Source organism: Chiloscyllium punctatum, chromosome 11, assembly GCF_047496795.1.
Source record: "Chiloscyllium punctatum isolate Juve2018m chromosome 11, sChiPun1.3, whole genome shotgun sequence".
Classification (NCBI taxonomy): domain Eukaryota; kingdom Metazoa; phylum Chordata; class Chondrichthyes; order Orectolobiformes; family Hemiscylliidae; genus Chiloscyllium; species Chiloscyllium punctatum.
This window is the reverse complement of record NC_092749.1, coordinates 100935034-100961809: the sequence shown is the minus strand read 5'-3', so window position 1 is coordinate 100961809 and position 26776 is coordinate 100935034. Positions and strand designations below refer to the sequence as shown.

Genomic DNA, 26776 nt, shown 5'->3' with positions numbered 1-26776 from the left:
TCATAATATTTAAGCTGTATTTAAATATTTGCTTGTATTATCATAGCCTCCAGGGCTGCACTTTTTGAAAGGTTGGTGGAGGAAAGTACTCTTGCAAGTACTCTTAAGAAGCCTCTAGTTGAGCACTTAAAATGCCAGGGCATAGTAGGCTATGGATCAAGTGCAGTGTAGTTTGGTGTTATTGGTCGGCATGGATACGGTGGTCTGAAAAGCTGTTTCTGTGCTGTATGGTTCTGATTCTCAATGACATGATGGGCTGACCAGCTGCGTTCTGTGCTGTGTCTGATTCTGCTGCTTCTACATATCTGGCACAATATTTTGAAAACAAGTTTTTTGAGCTACGTCATAGCAGTTGGTTGCAAGGAGAGCAAATAATATGCTTCAAGGATGCCCCTTAAAACCTCCCTGAAAAAAATAATACGTCCATCAACTTGTGGCTCTTGCTCACAGTCACTGAAACTGGAGGAGAAGCATCCTTGAAGGTGCCAAGCATCTTGTACAAACAGAGAAAAGTGTGTAAAACCCAAGCATCTGCACACCTGGCTCTGAAAGTACCACTCCCCTCACCTGTGGCAAGGTGTGCAGATACAGCATTGGACTGCTTTGTCAGTCATGACCCACACCTCCAACATCCTTGATGCTGAGGAACTGCAGGCCATTTACATGCCCAGGAATAGGAGCGTGCAAATGATCACCTGATTTTGAAGTTGTTTTGAATGAAACTCCTTCTGAAAGATCTGACATTCAGAGAAGACATGAAGGAGTCTTGCCCTGATTATGATTAGGCCATCTCTACTCTGGACAAAAGTCTTTTAACAGATGAGCAAGGGACTTGGCAAACCTGTTTTTATCAGAGATCCTGAATAGGCACTTATCTAGTTTAGTAGACCCCTGATTCCCTCACAGGTTACCTTACCTGAAAATAGTTCTAGGCTATGATGCTGGATGCAAGTAATACTTTCTTGCTTTACTTCCCTGGATTGATTTGGGAATACATTGGTGCAATCTGCAGTACTGTCTGCTAGTTGAACTGATTTTACTTTGGAGGGGAGGAGTGTTTAAGAGTATACTTGAAGTAAATCAGATCAAATGTAATTGAGCAGTGTTCTATAAAAAGTAGTTTTATTACCATTGAAATTTGCATATTTATGCATTAAAAAGTGCATTAATACGTAGAAGTTCAAGTTGGGACTAGGTGCAGAAACTGACTGCCGGTACATCAAAAAAACATAAATCAGAGTTTGTGAACAAGTTTCCTTCCTCAGTCCGTTTGCAAGTGATTTGTACACACATTGGAACACAATACACAGCAATATAACATAATTGTTCATAAGTACAAGGGAACGTTGGATCTTTTAAAACTAATATTAATACACCTTGTAAGGGATTGTGTTCGGAAGCAAAAGCATTTGGAAGTTAAACCTTCATAAATTGAGGACCGCCTGTGTACCTGAAAATATGTCTCCTGGAATGGTGGTGCTGATGCAGCAGAAATCATCCAGTAGGGGATGCTAGAACCAAATCTAAATGCTTATTTGAGACTCATTTTCTGAACCTGCTAACACCTGGTGTTTTGAAAATCAATTTTAACTTTCAAGTTTGTAATAATTTCAAAATATTCCTCTATAGCTTTTTGGCACATTCAATATTTATTTTTTCAAAGGCAAGTTTGCAGTTGACAAAAGACTTTTTTTTTCTACGCAGTGAGTGATTTTCATTTTCATCAGGGTGATGATCTGGCAGACAAAGGACAAGCATTGCTAGAATCCAGCCAAATTTTATTCCACTGAAATCAGTGAAGTGAAAACTGTGAGGGTTCTGTATATTGCAGCTGATCAGTTCCACTGAATTACTGTCTAGCCCCACCAGATAATTTTTTAGATTTTTATCCTCCGCAATACATACATTATACAACATATTTTAAAATCAAAAACAGGTCATCACTGATAACTTGTTCATGATGTTATTGTCTGGCTTGACACGGGAAAATTGTTGTGTGGATCCTGTCTGTAAATCTAGTTTTAAGTTTCTGTGCTGCGTAAGTTTCACCTAAAAAGTAATTTGGCCTCTTAGATGGTAAATAAACAGTAATATTGATATTTAGATTTCATATATCGACCGCGACCTAAAGGTTGAGCAATTTGCACAACTTTTCAATGGAAGTTAGAAAGGCATTGATTTAGTCAATGACACGGTTGCTTTTGTTGAGATGAATGCCCATAATGTATTGTTCACATGTATAGGTAGAGATGTCATAGAGACATTTAATGAATTTTTGCTTTAATCAAGAATATATACATTAGCCTTGACATGGTTGGCCAGTGATGGAGTCAGTGCTAATGGTGGTTATTGATTGTAATGCTAAGCTTATTATGAGGCAAGGATTCTAAATGTAACCATTTGTCTCAGATACTTTTTGGAAGTCATGAATTAATTGGTGGTTGCTACAATATGTGTGGAATTTTACTCCTTCAACCTGACACACAAAATAAAACGGTGAAAGATTAACAAAGGTAAAAAGTAATTCAGGCTACGGATAGTTAGGTGGCCAAATCCACATTTTTCATTTGTTAAAACCATTGTATAAAATTAAGATAATCAATCCATAGTAAAATGAAAGTTGCGTAAAAGCAAAGGTAGTTATTCTATTCAGGTTTTTCTTTCTGTCTGTATACTCCTGGATCTCCTGGATCAACAGTCAAGGCTATATGGGCTAAGCTTTGGCGGTAGTGTTTGAAGCCAAAATCGTAAATGATCTCACTTATATTGGACCCAAAAGAGAAAATGCTGGAAAATCTCAGCAGGTCTGGCAGCATCTGTAAGGAGAGAAAAGAGCTGTCGTTTCGAGTCTAACTGATCCTTTGTAAAAGCTTTTCTGTTTTGGTTTCAGATTCCAGCATTCGCAGTAATTTGCTTTTATCACTTATATTGGCAGTGTTTCTGGCTTGATTATCAGAACTTGTCAACAGCCACATTTGTGGCACCAGGGTTGGTTATGCTGCACAAACGGGAGGTGAAAGACTGGGAGAGCTTTAATGATAGGGGACTTGTTTGTATGGGGAACTGATGGGTGGTCTATGACAGCAAGCAAGACTCTGGAATGGTATGTTGCTTCGCTGGTATCAGGGTCAAGGATTTCTGAGTGGCTGCTGGGCATTTTGAAGAAGGAGGATGAATAGCTAGCATTCTTTCGACATGTTGGTGCCAACAACATAGGGTTTACAAAATAGAAATATCGTCCGATAACAAGAATTTAGAGTTAGGTAGGTTAAAGAGGAAGACCACTAGAGTTATCATCTCCAGATTACTACTTGTGCTATGTACTGTTGAGTATAGGAATAGGAAGGTAGGTCATTGATGAGCTCAAGGAATGGTGTAAGAGAATGGGCTTTAGATTTTTGGATGATTGGGGCAGCTTGTGGACTAAATGGAACCTATAAAAGATAAATGGGTGCACCTGAATCGGAATGGGGCCAATATCATTGCTGGGAGGTTTGCTGGTTTTGTTGGGGAAATTTTAAACTAATTTGGCAGGGGGGGTGGAGCTCACTGTAGCTGTAAAGCTCTGAGTAAAGAGTAATCAAGGAAATGCTAGGACAGTCCAATAGGCAGAAAGGACATTGGTACATAAGCCACGTGGGAAGTCTAGAAAGTGAAGTTTTTTTTAGTGCAAGGAGCATGACTGATAAGGGGGATGATCTTTCGAGTGTTGATAAGCAATGTAAAATTGTTGCAATCACTGTGAGACATGGTTAATTGAAGTACAGGATAGGTAATTCAATTTGCCATGGTATGGACTTTGCAGGCACGATGGGGTCATTGCATTATTGATAAAAGTAAGCAGTACTGCGGTAATAAGAGAGGATGTCCGAGAAAGATCTTCAAATGAGGCCATCTGAGATTTGAGCTCAAAAATTTTAAAAAGGCTGATTTTTAAATACCTGTGGTGTCTCATAAGAGATGGAATCCCTGGGCCTAAAATAGTCAATGTAGACAGAGCTTTCACATTGATTTCAATCAGTCAAACAGGATTCCAGCCTGAATATTCTTTCACTGAGAATTTAAATTGAATAGTTGAGACTTGAGGTGTAGGATGACTCCAAATTGAAACGAGTAGAAAATGGTCCTTGTGCTTTTAAAGAAATGCTAGTAGAATTAAGACAATTTAGGAGCTCGGGAGACTTGCTGCACAAATTTAGGTATCAGGTACATTGTCTTTTTTTTAAAAAACATTTTGTTTTGCAACTTACCGTTAATGTTTTAACTTCTTTTGGTGTTTACAGGTTTGGTAAGTCCAAAGGTAATGTCAGTATTATCAGAGGTCTGTAAATTGTACAGTTGTGTTTCAGTCCATCCTTTACCCAAAAAAAAAGCAAAGTCATGGTATTTCACAAACAATTTTGTTTGTATATTTATGCTTAGGAGGGGAGAAATTAAAGTTATGTACAAAACATAATGTGATTTCACATTTATGTCCCCTTCAGTGTCTTATAAGTAAGACCTTTTGTCTGTGTTTTATATTTCTAGAAGTTTGGACTAAGAACATGTCAAAGTGGCTGGGGTATTTGACTCTGAGACCCAGTGTTTAACAGCAAATTGACATAGAACAAATAGGTTGCTTCTACTTGTTAATCCATAATTCCTCTGCATCATGTTCTTTGAAAAAAGCCAGCGTTCTTAAAACACGACTAGTAATTTAATCAGTGTGATTATTGCGCAGGAACTGTTGAATACGTCATGGCCAAATATTTGAAAAAGTCTAATCTATGATCTGACCTATTTATTTTAATTTACAGATAGTAGTGAATGCCTTACAGATGAGTGTAGTATCATTGCTGGAGGAACCCTTACTGGCTGGCATGCTGATGCAGCTGCTGTGTTATGGAGAAGAATTTTGGGCATTCTGGGAGATGTCAACTGCATACGCTGTCCTAAAATCCATGCCCTTGTTTTTGAATATCTATATGAACTCTGGCACAAACTAGCTAAGGTATGCTGGCTGTGAAATAACATGTTTTCTAAGTTTCTCTTATGATATAAAATAAACACATGCATGTTATGTTATTTGTAGGTCTCTCCAGAACTGGTACACAGAGGTGGGGTGGGGTGATGGTCTGGTTTACATGGTGTAATAAAAATTATCTCTTTGCCATAAATCAAACACAGTCTCAGTATTCACAAATCTGTTTCACAAGCAAATGTTTGAATACACCAGACACTTAACCATCAAACATGTTGAAACACTGAACATTGAAAATTGTTTAATAACTGCTGTCTCAGTAGTTTGTTATATGTATTAATTGCGTGAAGATAGTTTGGAATAAATTTTGCTTTGAAAGAGCATGTTGGATAGACCCTTGTGCATTTGAGGTTTTCAGATTTTTGTGATAAATTGCCAAATGTATGAGCTTAAAATGTTGCAATGAACAAAATGGTATTTGCAACCTTAGTGCGCAGGAAGAGCAGCTATTTATCTCTTGAACTGAAGATTGAAAGGAGAAAGGCTAAGGATGGACTACGGATGTAAATCAGAGCAGGAAAATTCAATGCTGAATCAAGTGCAGAAAGATAGATAAAAGGGAAGATTAGATTACAAGGATGAATTTTTAAAAATTCACCAAAAAGCTGGTGTATTCATAGAGGGTAAGCTGTAGCAAATTATCTTTTAATTATTTGGTCCTTGTCTCACTGGGTATGCACCATGCCCCTCTGCTGCTGCTCTCTCACTGTCTTGCAGTCACTACAGTACAAATGCTCACTACTGCCAGGACTATGTGGAATTTTCAAAACAGGTGCCACCATGGGGCATTAAGTAGAAACTCAACTGGATTTGCCACATAAACACAGTGGCTACAAGAGCAGTTCAGAGGCAGGGGTGTGATTCAGAACTCTGCACTTACCTGGATAGGTGCAGCTGCAACAACGTTCAATCTTGACAACACCCAGGGCAAAGCAGCCTACTTGATTGGAACCGGAACCACATCCACAAACATCCACTCCCTCAACCACCAGTGCTCAATGGCAGTGTGCTGTCTTCAAGCTGCACTGCAGATGTTCACCAAAGACCCTTAGACAGCATCTTCCAAACTTACAACCACTTCCATCTCGAAGGACAGGGGCAGCAGATATATGGAAACACTACCACCTTCCAAGTTCACCCAAGCCACTTACCAACCTGACTTGGAAATATATTGTTGAGAGTGTAGTGCTGGAAAAGCACAGCAGGACAGGCAGCATCCAAGGAATGGGAGAATTGACGTTTTAGGCATAAGCCCTTCATCCGGAATGTGCTTTTCCAGCACCACACTCTCAATTCTGATCTCCAGCATCTGTAGTCCTCACATTCTCCTTGGAAGTATATTGCTGTTCCTTCACTATCGCTGGATAAAAATCCTGGAATTCCCTCCATAACAGCATTGTGGGTCAACCTACGTCATGTAAACTGCAGCAGTTCAAAAAGGTAGCTCACCCCCACCTTCTCGAAGGCAACTAGGGTTGGACAATAAATGCTGACCAGCCAGCAATGCCCATGTCCCATAAGCAAATTTTAAAAAAATCTAAAGCCCAACACCATGCTAGGTTAATTGCTTTCAGACATGAATAGCCATGCATAGAACAGTTTGCCTAATTGGAGGGAAATGAAAAGGAAAAGATTGAAGGCGTATGGATGATGCTTCACTGGAAGTAAATCTCTCCTTTGTAAATGTATTGCTACCTTATATCATCATATCTCTGATCAGTTGTCATTGTAAGTGCAGTTGCAAGAATGCAGATGCACAGGCCACCAAAAAAAACAAAAACTGTGGATACTGGAAATCTGAACTAAGAATGGAAATCTGAAATTAAAAACAGAAATTGCTGGGAAAACTGAGCAGGTCTGACACCAAGGATTCTGAAGAAGGGTCACTGGACCCAAAGCGTTAATTCTGTTTTCCCTCCACAGATGCTCCAAGAAGCACAGGCTGCCTGTCCTTTGCACCATATCATGTTAGAGCCCTGTCCAAGTGAGTGATACTCTTTCCCTAATGCCTAGTCTAGCATCACATCTTGCCATTATTCAACATGAAGCATCACATTGGAAAGCCTTCAAATAGATGAAAACGATAAGCTGTTTTGAATGACAGGAAGGGGAAAGAAAAATACAAAAAAAACTGCATTTGCCTTTGAGACTAAGTAGGGTGCTACTTGCCTTTTGAGCAACAACAAAATTTATAGTCAGTGAATAATAACTTCACCCAACTCAGATTTATTGGGGAGAAAGTGAGGACTGCAGATGATGGAGATCAGAGCTGAAAATGTGTTGCTGGAAAAGCGCAACAGGTCAGGCAGCATCAAAGGAGAAGGAGAATCGATGTTTCGGGCATGAGCCCTTCTTCAGGAATGAGGAAAGTGTGTTCAGCAGGCTAAGATAAAAGGTAGGGAGGAGGGACTTGGGGGAGGGGCGTTGGAAATGCGATAGGTAGAAGGAGGTTAAAGTGAGGGTGATAGGCCAGAGTGGGGGTGGACGCGGAGAGGTCAAAGACCGCAATTTCCCTCCAGATGTGATCGACGATGCTCTCCACTGCATCTCCTCCACTTCCCGCTCCTCTGCCCTTGAGTCCCGCCCCTCCAATTGCCACCAGGATAGAACCCCACCTACTACCCCACAAACCTCCATATACATCGTATCATCCGTCATCATTTCCGCTACCTCCAAACGGACCCCACCACCAGGGATATATTTCCCTCCGCTCCCCTATCAGCGTTCTGAAAAGACCACTCCCTCCGTGACTCCCTCGTCAGGTCCACAACCCCCACCAACCCAACCTCCACTCACGGCACCTTCCTCTGCAACCGCAAGAAATGCAAAACTTGCGCCCACACCTCCCCCCTTACTTCCCTCCAAGGCCCCAAGGGATCCTTCCATATCCGCCACAAATTCACCTGCATCTCCACACACACCATTCACTGCATCCGCTGCACCCGATGTGGCCTCCTCTATATTGGGGAGACAGGTCGCCTACTTGTGGAACGTTTCAGAGAAAACCTCTGGGACACCCGGACCAACCAACCGAACCACCCCGTGGCTCAACACTTCAACTCCCTCTCCCACTCCACCAAGGACATGCAGGTCCTTGGACTACTCCATCGCCAGACCATAGCAACACCACGGCTGGAGGAAGAGCGCCTCATCTTCCGCCTAGGAACCCTCCAACCACAAGGAATGAGCTCAGATTTCTCCAAGTTTCCTCATTTCCCCTCTCTCCACCTTGTCTCTGTCCCAACGCTCGAACTCAGCACCACCTTCCTAACCTGCAATCTTCTTCCTGACCTCTCCGCCCCCACCCCCACTCCAGCCTATCACCCCCACCTTAACCTCCTTCCACCTATTGCATTTCCAACGCCCCTCCCCCAAGTCCCTCCTCCCTACCTTTTATCTTAGCCTGCTGGACACACTTTCCTCATTCTTGAAGAAGGGCTCATGCCCGAAACATCGATTCTCCTGCTCCTTGGATGCTGCCTGACCTGCGCTTTTCCAGCAACACATTTTCAGCTCAGATTTATTGGGAGTGAGTGTACGTCATGTCAGCCTGGCTTATTGCACCTGATGCTGGGTTGTCCTGTCCTACTGAAAGTGATGTTTGTCCTGTTCAATGTCCTTACCTCCTCCCTTGGAAGACTGCTACCATTCTCCCAGCTGTTCAGAATCCGTAACAATGCCCCCTTTGCCTGCGCCAGTTGTACGTAGCACAGTGTGCAAGGATTCTGTGGCTCATTTTGCATAGATTGTTGTGCAAGGTTCCTCCATGCCAATTCACATATTGGAACCTCATCTTCAGGAACCCATCACCTTGTTCCACAGTAACTTTGATGGAAGAATGGGTTACATTATATCTTCATGTGGCCTTGGTCACCGTTGGATTGTGAAAAGATATCCTTGGTCTTCCAGTAGCCCTCTTTGTAAGGCATCTGACCCTTAAAATGAAACAGGAACTTGAGCGCCTCCAGGATAAAGGCATCATAGCAGCTTTGAGGGTAGCTAGTGGAGCTCTCTATTGGGTGGTACCTGATAATCACAAGTGACTTATACTTTGGTGGAATTGATCCTTTTCTATTGAAGAAGTCCGCTGCACTATGATACGGCAGTCTCAATGTTATATGTCTATAGTGGAGATAGTAAGGACTGCAGATGTTGGAAAGTCAATGTCGATAAAGTCTGGAAAAAGCACAACAGGTCAAGCAGCATCAGAGGAGCAGGGGAGTTAACATTTCAAGTCAGAACCTTTCATCAGATCTGATGAAAGATTCTGACCTAAAACATGGACTCCCCACTCCGTTGATGCTGTTTGACCTGCTGTGCTTTTTCCAGATCCATACTTTATCGACCCTGTGTCTATAGTGCCTTGCAATGGGGAATGCCAGCTATATTGGCAAAGCTTATTGTCTTAGTTATAGTACTGACCTTGTCACAAGGAAACAGGGACAGTGATCTGTCAAAAACTATCATTCGTAGCCTCAATATGTTTGGGGTTCAAGATTAAGAGATCCCACTTAGTTCCCCGATGGATTCCTGGAAGCAGCCAGTTGTATAAAAATGTAATGGAGCTGTCACCTTGATAGCTGCTGAGTTAGAATGGCCAGCCATCTCATCAAGCACCTGCTCCAGCAGATAGCACAGTTCTGTGATGGTATCTCAGACGTCCATCTGCAGCAGCAATGTGCCACAATCATCTGGAAGAAATGGCATTGAGGGGAATGGGCTCTGGACCTCTCCTTGCTGAGAAGATCTTTAGATGTGGCCTCCTCAAGTGAAACAAATTTTGCAAATCCCTTCTCAGCTTCCATCAAAAACTTGAAATCCTTGACACCAAGCTGTTGATCTCTGTTAACAGAATTCAGTCCTTTCTATCCATTCAATCAAGGCCCCTTATCATTTTATATGTAAATAGCATGTCAGATTCGGGTGAGCATATTGAGGTATCTAAAATTTGTTGTCTGAGCTGTGCCTCTTCACCATTGACTTTGTGCAACAGTAGCATTCTATTTCTCAACTGAAATATGAAATTGTTGCATTTATGCAGTAGGTAAGAATTAAATTATTAATAAAAACTTAAGTTAGTCAAACTATTTCAAGTCTACAAACTCTTAGTTCTCTTCTATATAGCCAGCCAGTGAAATTTAATCTTTAGATTAGAGTGGGGTCTGGAGCTCATGACCCAAAAAAGGTGACATAGGTGAAAAGAATATTTGCATTTAAAATATTTTAGACATGTACTTAGTGATATAACCTAGGTACAGTCTAAGAGCTCGAAGATTAGATTTGACAAGATAGCCCCTTCTCAGCCAGGACAGATATGATGTGTTAAAATATCTCCTCCTGCACCATAACATTGATACATGTTATATATCAATGGAAGCTTATGTTTTGTCTGATAAGGGCCTCGACATTTCAATCACATTTGGAAACCCTATTTCTCATCCAGATTGGACAAATATGTATACATTTACTTACCTTTTGAAGGAGTTTTCTTTGCAAGCATCTGGGTCATGAATCGTCTTTAACATAATCTAGGCATTCACACAACCAAGTGAATTAGCATTGAACCATAGTCCATTTTAATGATCATTTCTGTCGTGTTCCAAACTTTGATGACTCTGAAGCCACCTTGACAAGCTACTGGAAGAAATAAGTTTGTAAAATGAAGGAGTTGACAATACCAGGTGGTATTGTCAAGCATGTTGTGGGCACAGGTGAGTTGAAATCGTTTCCAGTGATGGTGGGGTTTCAGGTCTGGCCACACACACTCATCCTTTCAAAATCTCAACTGGTCTGTGTGAAAGTGATGCTTCACTCCTGTGCCATGTTGTTTTTATATTTTGTAGCAACTGAAATATTCCACCATTAGGACTAGTGCTTGAATTTCTCCTTAATTTACTGTTTTGCAGCCAAATATCCAAAAAGGCACAGTTAGAGTAAGTCACAAAGGAATACAGCTTCAATTATCAAGTTTTTCTCGGAATCGTCACAGGATGCATAATTGAAGATTGTTTGAATGGTAGTGCAAAACTTGATGGGCTGAATAGCCTATTTATCCCACATCTTAAGGTTTCAGTAAACAGAAGTAGCTAGCTTAACAGCTAAGTTATTATGTTGTGAGCCACTTGCACTTTTTGGCAGGCGTAAGATTGTTATTTGTGTTTATCTTTTCTAGATTAGAGACAATCTGGGTATCAGTCTGGATAATCAAAATTCGCCACAATCTCCTATTCTCATTCCACCTCTTCGTATGTTTGTGTCCTGGTTATTTAAGGTAACCTAATATAATTTCTCTAATTCTAAAAGTTACACTTTGCAACTTAGAAACCAAAAATTGTAAGAAGCAGGCTTAGTTAGCACTTGTGAGGAAAAGAATCAGATCATGGTTTCAGTTGTAATCTGAAGGTCTGATCTACAAAGAATGAAACCTGAAAGCAACAACACCCCCAGATTCTGTGGACTACCTAAAGTGCACAAACCAGACAACCCACTCAGACCCATAGTATCACTACCAGGGACACCATCACACAAACTGGCTAATGAACTACAGCAGAAACTGAAACACCTGATCAGCGGATCCAGACAATCTATACAATCAACATAGGAATTCTTGGACATCATCAGAAATATACACATAGACAAGGAAGAAACCATGGTCTCATCCGATGTAACGGCACTGTTTACCTCTATCGACAAAACCCTAGCCAGAAAAACAATAGCCAACCTGCTGGACATACAGAACAGACAACAGGACATTGAACTATCAACAAAGACGGCATACTTAAAACTACTGGACTTGTGCCTCACAACACACTTCACATTCAACAACCAGCTATACGAACATATCAACAGAACACCCATGGGCTCACCGATCTCTGGACTCCTAGCAGAAGCAGTAATGCAAAGGTTAGAACAAACAGTCTTACCGCAAATTCAACCCAAACTCTGGGTCAGATATGTGGATGACACCTTTGTAATCATTAAAAACACAGAAATAGAGAACACACACCGGATCATCAATGCCACACTCACAGGAATCCGATTTACGAGAGAGGAAGAAAATGATAACCAACTCCCATTCCTAGACGTGATGGTACAGAGGACACTGAACAGAGAATTCAGCACAAAGGTATACGGGAAAGCCACACCCACAGACCAAGTCCTGAACTATGAAAGCAACCACCCCAACACACACAAAAGAAGTTGCATCAAGACACTATTCAAAAGGGCCACAACACACTGCAGTACACCAGAACATTAAAAAGAGGAAGAAGAACACCTATACAATGTATTCGCCAAAAATGGATACCCGCGCAATTTCATCAACAGATGCCTAAGGGAAAGACAACAGAACGAGGACATGTCACAACCCAAAGGACTAGCTACACTACCATATATCAAGAGCATTTCCGAACTGACAGCCAGACTATTGCGACCACTAGGACTCATAACAGCACACAAACCAACAGCAACTCTCAGACAACTACTCACCAGGACAAAGGACCTGAAACCCAGCATGAGCAAAACCAATGTAGTGTACAAAATCCCATGCAAGGACTGCACAAAACACTACATAGGACAAACAGGAAGACAGCTAAAGATCCGCATCCATGAACACCAACTAGCCACGAAACGACACAACCAGCTATCCTTAGTAGCCACACACACAGATGACAAGCAACATGAATACGACTGGGACAACGCTACTATTATAGGGCAAGCCAAACAGAGAACAGCCCGGGACTTCCTAGAGGCACGGCACTCATCCACAGATTCAATCAATAAGCACATCGACCTGGACCCAATATACCGACCACTGCAGCGGACAGCTGGAACTGGCAACTGGAAGCGGCAGATACAAATCATTATAAATGCTGGAGGAAACATCACAGAAGCGCTTCACAGGAGGCTCCCAAGCACTGAGTATGTCACCTAGACAGGGGACGAAACGTTTGCAACACAAATTCCCAGCGCGGCGAACAGAACCATAACAGTTGTAATCTGCCATCAGAATTGTGAACTAAAAGCTGAGTGGATATTGCAGCTATGTTGTTGGTAGAAGAGCAAATATCAATACGTAGTAATTAGTCGTAATTTGAGTACAGTGAAAGTATAATCATATTTTGATTTATTCAGAAATTAGGTGAATGAAGAGCTATTCTATTGTTATGTTTTCTTATATTCTTACAATTTAATGGAATATCTTTTTCTGACTATGATCTGTTATCAAATTGGAAAATTCCTTTCATTTTACTTTTAATTCCAGTATTACATTTGGCTATAAAATACTGCCTTAAATTTGTTTTGTACAAAAGTCGGTAAATTCCAATTAAATATATAAATGAAAGTATATGTGGCATATGTTGGAAACATGAAATTTAAAATAAAGTCAACAGAAAATGCTGTATATACTCAGCAGGTAGGCAGCATCTGTAGAAAGAAACAGAATTAATACTACAGATTGATGTTTTATCAGTTTTGATATAGTTTACATAAAATGGGCATAAATGTAACATAGAAAAGACATTTTTTTGAAATCTATTTATAGATAGAGTCGAAGTTTTCAGAAACTGTGACACTTTAATTGTATTGTTGAAACATTTTTAAGGCAACGACTCTCCCCAATGAATACAAGGAGGGAAAACTGCAAGCATACAAGCTAATCTGTGACATTATGACCAAGCGCCAAGATGTCTTGCCAAACTCCGATTTCTTAGTGCACTTTTATCATGTGATACACAGAGGCATTGTGAGTGAAGATCAGGTAATAAAATCATTTGTTTTGTAGAAAGCTTTGTTCAAGTTTCAATTTAAAGTCAAACTGAAGTGTATTGTAATAAACTAGAGTAAATTATTGGAAACTGTATTCCAAAAGTGTAAAGAATAATTCCTAGGAAAACTGTTGATTTAGTAAAATAATTTATCAAATGTTAAAGGAGCTGAGTTCTGTTTTTTGCATTGCATGCCAAATTTGTCATTGTGATAATGTGCTCACTTATTTGATAAACTCTTGGACTTTTGACCTATTTAAGTCATTTTTTTTTAAACCTTGAATGCCAAAATGTAAAAATCAAGCATAAGGAAGATTGATACAAACTTCGAAGGCAGAAAGAAGATATCAAGTATAATTCTCTAGTATACTTTCAGAATTTGGAGTAACGTGGTTTGCCAAAAGAACTGCAAACTGGTAATTAGAGAGTAACCAATTAGAGACCCATGTAATGTCCTGGTGACCAAGGATTGAATCCTATCAAGGCAGAGGTATAACTTGGGACCCTGTACAAATTAGGGTAGAGGCAGTAAGATTTTGAATGAATCAAATTTCTAGAGGAGTTAAGGTGGAACAGTGGTTAGCACTGCTGCCTCACAGCGCCAGGGACCCGGGTTCAATTCCCGCCTCGGGCGATTGACTGTGTGGAGTTTGCACGTTCTCCCAGTGTTTGCGTGGGTTTCCTCCGGGTGCTCCGGTTTCCTCCCACAATCCAAAGATGTGCAGGTCAGGTGAATTGGCCATGCTAAATTGCCCGTAGCGTTAGGTAAGGGGTAGATGTAGGGGTATGGGTGGGTTGCGCTTCGGCGGGTCGGTGTGGACTTGTTGGGCCGAAGGGCCTGTTTCCACACTGTAAGTAATCTAATCTAATCTAATCTAATCAGCTGGGGAGAACTTTGGAATAGTCTAGTCTGATATTTTTAAAAGTGCATGGGTAATCAGATGAGCAGAGGAAGAGCTAGAGATTGGCCATGATAGAGAGAGAGAGAGAGACAAGTTGACAGTCTTTGTTTTGGCAATGGGTAGAGCATGAGTTGCAAGGTTAGATTGAGCGTAATTGGGACACTAGATAGTTTTTAATGAAAAAAAAGGTTCAGTTTTAGATAGTGGCCAAAGAGAAAGGTGAAAATCACTGGCTAGCAAATGGAGTTTGTGGCAAGGGCTGAAGACAGTTCAAATTGAAATAAAGGACCTATCTGCTCACTAAATATTGAATACCTGATAACAAACATGACAAATTGAAAAGGTAGGAGGGAGTCAAAAGAAGTGATGATATGGTAAAGCTGAGGGGAGTCATTTTAACATTTTCCTGTGTTAGATGGTGTGTATAGATTTGTGTAGAGAATGTTTCAACTATTTCTTTAATGTAAATTTGGGCTTCACATTTCAACAATGTCGGCTAACAATATCCAATTTGAAAGCTTCTTTGAGCCCCCTCTGTGTTTCGGTGAGATTAAGCTACTGTTACTAGAGATGTACAAAATAAATTTGTCTAGACTTGACAGGTGTCGACAATAGTGGGCTCAGTTTGAATGGTAATAGTGAATGAGTGTATTAAATTTCATCCGATTTAGTGGTATTGATTATTCATGCTTTCCTTTGCAATAAATTTATGATCATCTATACTCCAATTGGCAAGGGTGGAAAATTTGCTTCATTTGGTATTCATATGGCAGAAATGTAATAATTTTGCATAGCATATCTTATTATGTTTCTTCTGCATTTTTAATTTATGGAGATTGAGGTTAATATTTCCATTTCTGTGCAGTAATGAAGCTCACGAACATACATGTCCAGTTCCCATTTCCAGACTGCGATGAGAATGAAAATCTAGAGAAGGAATATTGGAATATTTCCACTGAGAATCAGATACATATTAACATGTGTATGGGTAGAAGATTCTAGACAATACTCGGTGTATCTCCTGTACCTGTAACACATCAGATTATTGTGGGTTCACCTTACAATTTTCCTTTCTTTTAGTAACCAGGTTTTCCAGGTTACCAATGTGACATAATTATTGCTTCACTTATTTGACTCTTTGTCACATATCGTTCAAGTGCTATGCGCTACTAGTGAATGGCTTATGCCCGGAACATCAACTGTCCTGCTCCTCAAATGGTGCCGGACCTGCTGTGCTTTTTCAGTACACACTTTTTTACTTTGCAACAGAAACAGCACCAACCCCCACAGTGCCACATGCTAGTTATGGTAGAAATGAAAGAATAGGCAGGATGAATGACTGGCTTGACAGATGGTGCAGGAGAGAGGAGTTCAGATTTTTGGGACTGGTTCTGGGCGAGATGGGACTATTATAAATCAGATGGTCTACACCTGGGCAGGACTGGAACCAATGTCCTCAGGAGTGCTTTTGCTAACACTATTGGGGAGGGTTTAAACTAATCTGGCAAGGGGATGGGAACCAAATGAGGAGGTTAGTGGACAGTCAGGAGGTAGTAACCGAAGCCTGTAAGGAACTAGATAATGAAGTCAGCGTAACTAAGGGGAAGAATAGGCAGGGAGCAGATGATGACCGCAAAGGGACAGGTGGTCTGAGGTGCATTTGTTTTAATGTGAGAAGTATAGTAGGTAAGGAAGATGAGCTTAGGGATTGGATTTGTGCCTGGGAGTATGATGTTATTGCTATGAATGAGACTTGGTTGAGGGAAGGTAAGATTGCCAACGAAATACCCTTGATATAGATACTTCAGACGGGATAGAGAAGGAGGTAAAAGCAGTGGAGGAGTTGCAGTGCTCATCAGAGAGAATATCACAGCTGTCCTGAAGGAGGACACTGTGGAGGACTCTAGCAGTGAGGCAATATGGGCAGAGCTCAGAAATAGGAAGGGTGCAGTAACGATGTTGGAGCTGTATTACAGACCTCCCAACAGCGAGCGTGAGATAGAGGTGCAAATATGTCCAGAGGAACCTTGATTATCTGGTGTTTGATTAACCGAATTTCGGATTATCCAAACAAGATCGCATGGTCCCGATGCTTTGCTTGGCTAACTATGTTATTTTGAAGGTGTGTTTGTACTTTACCTTTACCTTTACCTTTAAGAGAGTTAAAAGCTAGTAGAACTACCTGACAGCACTAAATGTTCTGAATAAGATACAGTGTAACATAGGGTCCAGCTACTGGGGTAGCCAGGGTAGCTGGTTGCCTGGAGACAAAAACAGATTTGAATTAGGCCAGTCAGTTTAAATTATACCCCGAAAAACACCAAATTCCAATCAAGTTTGAATTTAGTATATTGACAATCTTAAAAACCAATGACACAATCCGATGCTTTGGGGTCATAAGACCGGGGAAAATTGAACAGTTGGGAGGAGAACTGCAACACTACCAGCATGTAGTGATTGCCCAAAAAATAGCGCTCTCAAAGCTACCTTTATCAATCCATGACCTGTGGAGCATAATACCTAGGAAGAGGAAAAGAAGACACAGGAAAATCCAAATAGAAGATTTGACAGCTGGCTGGTTTTGAAAATTTAAATTTTTGGGTAAACTTAATCAGGGGAGTTTTATCTGACTAGTATATAGAAGGGGAAGGTAAAAGATAGTTTAGAGGAAAGAGTTGTAAATAGTTGTTAGTTAATTATTCCCTGTTATACTTTTAAGAAGTAGATTTGTTAATTTTTACTTTAAATAGTTCTTGGCCTCTCGAATTTTCACAGATTACTGCACAGGATAAATCTTTTCTGTGTTGTTGGTTTAAATTAAGTAGGAGGGTTTACCCCATGTCGTAACAATGTTACCTGGCATTCGATTAACTGAATGAAATACTCCCCACCCGTGTCCTTTGGAAAGTCACAATTCCTCTGTAGGCAGATTATAGAAAGATGTTGGATCAACAGGGTGGTGGTGATGGGAGATTTTAATTTTCACAATATTGACTGGGATTCACTTAATATTAGAGGTTTAGATGGAGCAGAATTTGTAAGGAGCATCCACAAGAGTTTTATCGAGCAGTATGTAATTTGTCCAACTCGGGAAGGGGGCATACTGGATATGGTGTTGGGGAATGAGCCCGGCCAGGTAGTTGAAGTTTCATTGAGGGTTACTTTGGGAATAATGATCACAATTCCATATGTTTTAGAATATTCATGGACAAAGACGAGAGTCATCCTGAAGGAAGAGTGCTAAATTGGGGGAAGGCCAACTATAGCAGAATTCAGCAGAAGCTGGGGAATGTGGATTGGGAGCAGCTATTTGAGGGTAAAATCCACATTTAGATATGTGGGAGGCTTTTAAAGAGATGTTAATTAGAGTACAGCATAGACATGTCCCTGTGAAATGATGGATAGAAGTGGCAAGATTAGTGAACCATGGATGACAGGTGAAGGTTCATTTTCAGACTTTTTGTCACCATACTAGGTAACATCATCAGTGAGCCTCTGGATGAAACCCAGGGGCTATGGCCCACTTCCTATTTATGTATTTAGGTTTTCTTGAGTTGGTGATGTATTTTCCTGTGGTGATTCCATTTCCTGTTCTTTTTCTCGGGGGGGGGGGCGGAGGAGGAGGGGAGGAGAATGCCAAATAGGATCCAAGTGGCCCCCTCAGACCCAGGTCTTGCTACCTGGAACACAAACTTGCAGATTGGCCAAGGAGCTACAGCAAACAAAAAAACACTTAGCAGAAGACTCATGCCACTCCATCCACTCCACCCAAGAATTCCTGAAGACCATCAAAGACACCAAGATAGAAGAGAATGAAATAATGGTCTCCTTTGACATAACAGCCCTGTTCACATCCATCAACATCAATCTGGCTAAGGAAACACTGACTACACTATTAGAAGAATCAAAAAAACACATACACCACACACCACCAAGGACAATATCATCAAGCTGGTGGACCTATGCCTTACCACCCACTTCACCTTCAACAACAAAACCTACAGACAACCAACGGAACACCCATGGGATCTCTGATGTCAGGGTTCATAGCAGAGGCAGTAATGCAGATACTTGAACGAACAGCTCTGCCAACTATCCAACCCAAACTTTGGTCCGCTACATGGATGACACCTTCATCATCACTAAATGAAACAAATTAGAGGAAACCTTCAAGACCATCAATAATGCCCTTACTGACCTAAAATTCATGAAAGAGGAGGGAATGAACAACAAACTGCCATTCCAAGATGTTGCAGTAGAGCGAACAGCCAGTGGAGAACTTCAAACCAGCGTCTACAGGAAAACAACATTTACGGACCAAATACTGAATTACAGAAGCAATCATTTCAATATCCACAAACGAAGCTGCATTAGAACATTATTTCAACAAGCCACTACACACAGCAGCACAGAGGAACTATGAAGAGCAGAGGAAAATTACCTGTACAGTGTATTCAAAAAGAACGGATACCCAATGTACACAGTCCACCAATTTCTCAGTAACAAACCCAAATAAGCAGACAAAACATGTCCAGAAATCCTAGCCGCTCTCCCATACATCAAAGACATCTCGGAAATGACTGTCAGACTACTCAGACCTCTTGGCATCATGGTAGCCCGCAAACCCACCAACACTAAAACAACAGCTAATGAACTTGAAAGACCCTATACAGACAACAAGCAAAACTAATGTCATTTACAAAATACCGTGCAAGAACTGTAACAAACACTACATTGGACAAACGGGCAGAAAACTAGTCACCAGGATACATGAACATTAACTAGTCACAAACAGACATAATCCACTCTCACTAATATCTTTACATACAGATGAGGAAGGACACCACTTCGACTGGGACAACACACCCATCGTAGGATAAGCCAAACAGAGACCCCGCGAGAATTCCGAGAAGCATGGCATTCCAACTGGAACTTCATCAACAAACACATTGACTTGGATCCCATTTACCACCCCTGAGAAAAAGAACAGGAAATGTCATCACAACTCAGGGAAGCCTAGGCACGTGAATGGAGAGTGGGCATACCACCTGTGCTTCATCCGGAGGCTCACTAATGTTGTTACCTAGTATGGAGATGAAACATTTGAAAACAAACCTTCTAGCTCAGCAAGCAAATTTACATATAGAACCTCAACCTGAGCTACAAATCTTCTACAAACTCTATGACAGGTGAAATTGTGAGACTAACTAAGAAGAAAAAGAAAGCATACATAAGGTCTAGGTGACTGAAAACAGATGAAGCTGTGTAAGAATATTGGGAAAGTAGGACCAATCTGAAACAAGGACTTAAGAGGCCTAAAAGGGGTCGTGAAATATCTTAAGCAAACAGGGTTAAGGAAAATTCCCAAAGCCTTTTATTCATATTTAGGAACAAGGGTTGGTCCACTGTAGGACAAAGGAGGGAAGTTATGCGTGGTGTCAGAGAAAATGGATGACATTCTTAATGGATCCTTTGCATCGGTATTCACCAGAGGAGAGGAGCATGACGGTTGTTGAAATTAGCAATAGATGTTTGATTACTGTAGGTCAAGTCGGCATAAGGAGGGAGGAAATATTGGGTATTCTAAAAGGCATTAAGCTGGACGCGTCCCCAGATCCAGATGGGATCTATCCCAGGTTACTGAAGGAAGCAAGAGAGGAAATAGCTGGGCCTTAACAGATGGCTTTACAGCATCCTTGAACATGGGTGAAGTCCCAGAGCACTGGCGAATTGCTAATGTTGTCCCCTTGTTTCAGAAGTATAGCAAGGATAATCCAGGGAATAATAGACCGGTGAGCCTGATGTCAGTGGTAGGGAAACTCCTGGGGAAGATACTAAGGCATAGGATCTGCTTACATTTGGAAGAAAATGGGCTTATCAGTGATAGGCAGCATGGTTTTCGTGAAGGGGAGGTCATGTCTTACCAACTTAATAGAATTCTTGAAGTAAGAAAGTTGATTGATGAGGGAAGGGTTGTAGATGTCATATACGTGGACTTAAGTAATGCATTTGATAAGGTTCCCCATGATCGGCTGATGGAGAAAGTGAAGTCGCATGGGGTCCAGGGTGTATTAGCTAGGTTGATAGAGAACTGGCTGGGCAACAGGAGATAGACATTAGTATTGAAAGGGATTTTCTCAAAATGGAGAACTGTGACCAGTGCTGTTCCACAGGGTTCCGTGTTGGGACCACTGTTGTTTGTGATATACATAAATGATTTGGAGGAAGGTATAAGTGGTCTGATTAGCAAGTTTTCAGATGACACGAAGATTGATGGAGTAGCAGATAGTGAGTAGACTGTTGGAGAATGTAGCAGAATATAGGTAGATTGGCGAGTTGGGTGGAGAAATGGCAGATGGAGTTCAATCCGGACAAATGCAAGATGATGCCTTTTGGAAAATCCAATTCTGGAGTGAACTATATGGTAAATGGAAAAGCCTGAGGAAAACTCATGTACAGAGAAATCTGGGTGTTCTGGTCGATTGTACCCTGAAGGTGGCAACACCGGTCGATAAAGTTGTCAAGAAGGCATATGGCATGCTTTCCTTCATCGAATGGGGTATTGAGTACAAGAGTTGGCAGGTCATGTTACAGTTGTATAGGACTTTGGTTCAGCCACGTTTGAAATACTGCATATGTTTCTGGTCGGCACGTTACCAGAAGGATGTGGATGCTTTGGAAAGGGTGCAGAGCAGATTCACCAGGATGTTGCCTGATATGGAGGGCACTAGTTATGAAGAGAGGTTGAGTAGATTAGGATTATTTTCATTTGGAAAGACCGGGGTTGAGGGGGGAGAACTAATTGAAGTCTACAAAATCATGAGTGGTATAAACAGGGTGGATAGCAAGAAGCATTTTCCTAGAGTGGGGGACTTGATTATTAGGGGTCTCAAGTTCAAAGTGAGAGGGGAGATGTTTAAGGGAAATATGGGTGGAAAGTTCTTTATGCAGAGGGTCGTAGGTACATGGAGCACATTGCCAGTGATGGTGGTAGAGACGGGCATATTAGCATCATTTAAATGTATCTAGATAGATCGATACATGAATGGGCGGGGGCAGAAGGAAACAGATCCTTGGAAATTAGTTGTCAGGTTTAGATAGAGTATCTGGGTCAATGTAGGCTTGGACGGCTGAAGGGCCTCTTCTTGTACTGTAATTGTCTTTGTTCTTTTGTTCTAACTCTAAGTAAAGAAGACTTCACAGCTTTCTTGTAGCTCAAGGCACATAGCTTGCCAATGATATTTGGACTCTTCCTCTGACAAGTCAGATGAGATGGATGGCAAGCTCCTCTTTTAGCAGTTCAGTCTTTATAAGCTGTAACAAAAACAGGAATTGCTGGAGAAACTCAGCAGGTCTGGCAGCATCTGTGGAGAGAAAGGAAAATCACCATTTTTGATCAGTGACTCTTCTTCAGAACAGCTTTATAAACTGAGTTCTGTCTGCAGTTATGAATGTCAAGTTTTTAAGGAGAAGTCGGAATCATTTGGAAAAGAAGCTTTATTTCAAGGGAATGTTCCAGATTCATCTGGCTTGTCATTGGAATTGAATACTAGCTAATTTTGTTGATAGGTTGAAGTGCTGATTATGTCAAAGTAAATGTTGAATGTCGTACATGCACGAGCCTATTTCACTATCCAGGATGCTGTCCTATCAATTTGTCTTAAGTTTCCAAGCTTGTGGAAGAGGCTGATGGTGTCTTTTATTTGAAGTCAACACTTAGTTGAAGAGCGTGTATTTTTAAAACTATTTGTTCATAAAGCCATTACACATATGTCCTGATGCAGGCAGTTTTAGGAAACTCCAAGATCAGTCTGGTAGCAATTTGTATCCAATTAAGTAGTGGTTTACTCCAGTGTTGTGTCCTTCACTGTGTTTCACACCTGCGCGCACACACACCATGAGTGCTGGGGAAAAAATAAGCACTACCGCAGTTAGGCGGTAGTGTGGGGGTTAAAAAGAAAAAAAATAAACAGAAGGAAAAAAAAGAAAAAAAAAATAGGAAATAGATTGACCAATGTGATATCTTCTTTTTTGAATAAAGATTTTTGCATCCATCATTCACTGCTAATAGCTGTTTTTGAGAATGTATTTAATGACTTCATAGAATGTAGTACCAAGTTGTTTGATATGGGGAGGGGTTGTTTACTTCCCAAGCCTCCATCATTCAAAATAAAGCCATTGTTTTCAGGCAGTCAGGATGTGTAAATAAAGTTTGGAAGTTGTTGCATGCTAGGTACTGGAAATGTTTCACCGGACAAGGAACCTCAGTGTTTTAGTTCCATTACTGCGATCCCCAAGGAAGCTTGGGGCAGAAATTTCCCATTTTCACTAAGTGTTTTGGTGCAATGAGATGTATGGCATCTGGTCTCATGACTCATAGCAATTTTTCTCTCTCACTCTTCTGATTTTCACCTCATTAATTATTTAACCCAGCTCTATGGCACCCTTCTCATGGAATTGCAGGGCAGAAGCACCTGCTATTGCTCAGACTGTGTGGCATTCATACTACAGGCATCATATTTAAAACCTAGCTGTACACAACCTCGGGTTGCAAGCCAGAAACTGCCTATTAAACTGTGACACCCAACTATTTACACTGAGGAGATGGGTCAGAACGGAAAGCTTGTATTCCACTTTCCAGTCGGGGGCTGAGAAGTGCTGGTGGATAGATGGTTCGGAAGCAGGGGAGTCCCTTTTCTTGCTGACCACTGCAAGAGGCCATGTCACCAGACTGGGCCCAGATAGCAGTTCAGGTCAGTGCTGTGCTGTAGGTTAAAAGGAGCACTCAGTAATGTAGGAAGAAGGACAGCGATCTTACGCACTCCAGAAGGAAAAGTGCTGCCATCTTTTCTCTGCTGCCTCTCATTCACTAGGCCACTGTTCATTAAACCTGACACTGCACACATACCTCAACGAGTCTCATGGACTACAGCTCTCACTATTGCATGCATCATGTGCACACAATGGCACTCATCCACTTCACCCTCCTCAATTGATGTCTCTACATCACTTATTGATTGACATCCATATTATTCCTGGGCTAGTTTCATGAGAGGTACAGGACTGACCTCTGCACTAAAAAGCAATGCAAGCCACAGAAGCTGGCAGCCTCTAATTATGTGCAAAGGTGAACATGTGTATAGCAAGCTAGAAGCTAGGAGATGCGTCCATTATAAATGCATGATGTGAGTGTTACCTGCACGCAAACCAACCTAGCTGAAGCATGCCCATTGTATGTGGCCTTGAACGCCATAGTAACGTGTTTGAAGAGTTGAAGTGCTGTGTCTGTTTTGAGTTTAGGCAAAATGATGATCAACTGGTGGTTTCCCACTGCTGAATTGCATGAAGGAAGGGCCACGGAGATTGGTGCTCATGAAGCGTGCAGGGGTGTTATGCTGAAGGCAGAGTAAGATGATGGCTGAGATATGCTGTTGTGAGCAGCAGCTCTTTTTAACCTAGAGCACAACTCTGACCTGAGCTGCTATCTGGGTCCAGTCTGGTGATATGGCCCCCTGCAGTGGTCAACAAGAAAAGAACTGGCCTGCTTCCCAACAATCTATCCACCAGCCACATCTGACTTGCATGTTGGGAACTTGTACAATCACGTTTTTTGGGGAAAGTTGGAGAATTTGTAATGGTGTATACATAAGGTGAATTAGACTCATGATGACATGCTGATATGTGGAAATATGACAGTCACCATTCAATAACAAGAGTCTGAAGTCGCCATTTAAATACTAAGGGAAAAATCAAAATTATTCCTCTACATTGCAATTCTGATGTTTTTGTTTGCTGTTGCTGCATTTTCACATCTTTCTTGAAGTTGCCCATACCATATCAGGGAGGGGGGAATTCTCCCTCAGTTTCTAACTGATTTGACCTGAACTTATTACTTATCAATGGTGACTAAATTTTGAAGGAAGAAAGAGCTAAATAGAGTCATAGAGATGTACAGCACGGAAACAGACCGGTTCAACTTGTCCATGCTGACCAGATATCCCACATAAATCTAATCCTATTTGCCAGTATTTGGCCCCTTTCCCTCTAAACCCATCCTATTCACATACCCATCCAGATGCTTTTTAAATGTTATAATTATATCAGTTTCCTCCAATTCCTCTGACTGGTCATTCCATGCATGCACCACCCTTTATCTGAAAAGGTTGCCCCTTAGATCCCTATTAAACCTTTCCCCTCTCACCTTAAAACTATGCCGTCTAGTTTTAGACTACCCCACCCAGGGAAAATACCTTGTCTCTTTACCATGTCCATGATTTTACAAATCTCTTCCAGGTCCTCAGCCTCCGAAGCTCCAGAGAAAATAGTCCCAGCCTATTCACCTTCTCCCAATAGCTCAAACCCCCTAACACTGGCAACATCCTTGTTTAACTTTACCTTGTGATTGCCCTCCAAAAGGAAAGAAGTCTAGTAATTAATACTGTTGTGTTTGTGATCAGTGTAGAAATCCCACCTGTGCCCAATGTAGGCTTGCTTGAAGAAAGCTTGTTATAGAGATAAGTGTAGACAGATTCATCACCTAATGTAATATTCAGATTCCCATTATATATAATTGTCGCTTATTGTCATGGAGCCAGCTGTTTTGGTGATGGTGTTATTTGTATGACTGCATTATTTGAAATTCCTCATTCATTGATCTTCTGTCCTGAGAAAGTGTTATGCACTGAAAATTCCTGGTGGTCCTTCAGTAGTGAGATACGGTGTTTCACAGGCTGTCCTTCCACCGACATCATCACTTCAAATATTATAGACATTGTCTTTGCAGTATAGATAAGTTAGCTGCAGGGCAATGAAAATAGAAAATACTGAAGAAAATCTGCAGGCCTGACTGCATCCGGAGAGAGAAAAATTTGACAATGTTTTGAGACCACTGACTCTTCCTTGGAGTTTCTCTCCTCACAAATGCTGTCAGACCTGCTGGGTTTCTCCAGCACTTATAATACTTTGCTTCTATTCCAGCTGAAGGGAGTCTGGGTAAGAGGTAGTGAACATCTTAATTATGTACTGGGCATTTAAGCAGATCCCATTCGTGTGGCCATTTAAAACTGCTTTTATAGGTTGAGATATTTGTTTGACCACCTAGACAGGAGAAAAAGCTGTGAATTAATATTTTGTGGAACTGATCTATATCTTTAATAGGTAAGTAATGTGTTCCATGTAAATTATAGCCAGATAGTCATTGAGATAGCTTGTGTTTGATATTTTGCATTCACCTATTTCGCGCAGTGAGACATTACTTAATTTCCTCACACAGTCACTGGAAGGGTGAGTAATGCTGTACAGATTACAGGATATTGGTGTAACGTAAACTCTTATTGTTAGTTGAATGTGGAACATCATGCGGTCAAAATGTTCTGTGATTAAAGATAATATCACTTATTAGAGTAATACCTTACATTTGTCCCACACATTGTAATACCTGTGAAGTTTAAAATAAACACATGAGTTGATAAAAATAATATCAAATACTTTCAACTCTCAAACACTTCCTATCTCATCATGGATTATGACCCCAATACTGAAATCAGGGTGTTTTTTCCTAGGACTGTCACTGTCCTCACCTCCTCTGGAGGTCTGCCTTTAATGGTTTACAACCTCATCATCCACCAACCACACTTCTTCCCAAAATTCACAAGCAAGATTGCCCTGACAGACTCCTTATTTCAACCTATTCTTGCTCCATTGAGCTTATTTCTTCCTAACTCATCTCTATTTTTCCCTTTTGTTCATACTCTCCCTATTTGTTTACAGGATCTTCTGATGCTTTATGTTGGTTCTACACTTTCCAGTTTTCCAACCATAGCCACCAGCTCTTCACCATGAATGTGTACTCCATCTGTTTGTACACCCTCAAATCAGGATGATCAGAAGGCTGTCTGCTCCTTTCTTGAAAGGCCTGCACAGTCTGCATCCACTATCACCTTCTTTGCCAAACTGAATTCCTTCTCACTTTGAATACCTTCTCCTTTAACTCTCAGAAAATTAGATGAGTTAAGTCAAAGGTGACATTATGGGTACCTGCTTGGATCTCATCTCTGAAGCATCTGTTCTGATGATGCCACCTTCCA

The 26776-nt window shown here is 41.1% G+C and overlaps 1 protein-coding gene across 5 annotated transcripts in view; it reads left to right on the top strand.

Moving 5' to 3' along the window:
* Window positions 1-26776, top strand: part of ralgapa2 (Ral GTPase activating protein catalytic subunit alpha 2) — a 564918-nt gene that overhangs the window by 197329 nt on the left and 340813 nt on the right. For all 5 annotated transcript variants that reach the window (XM_072581416.1, XM_072581412.1, XM_072581414.1 and 2 more), the window contains 3 exons: window positions 4797-4990; window positions 11193-11291; window positions 13626-13781. In XM_072581416.1, coding sequence (XP_072437517.1) covers window positions 4797-4990; window positions 11193-11291; window positions 13626-13781 — 449 coding nt within the window. The remainder of the gene's footprint in view (window positions 1-4796; window positions 4991-11192; window positions 11292-13625; window positions 13782-26776) is intronic.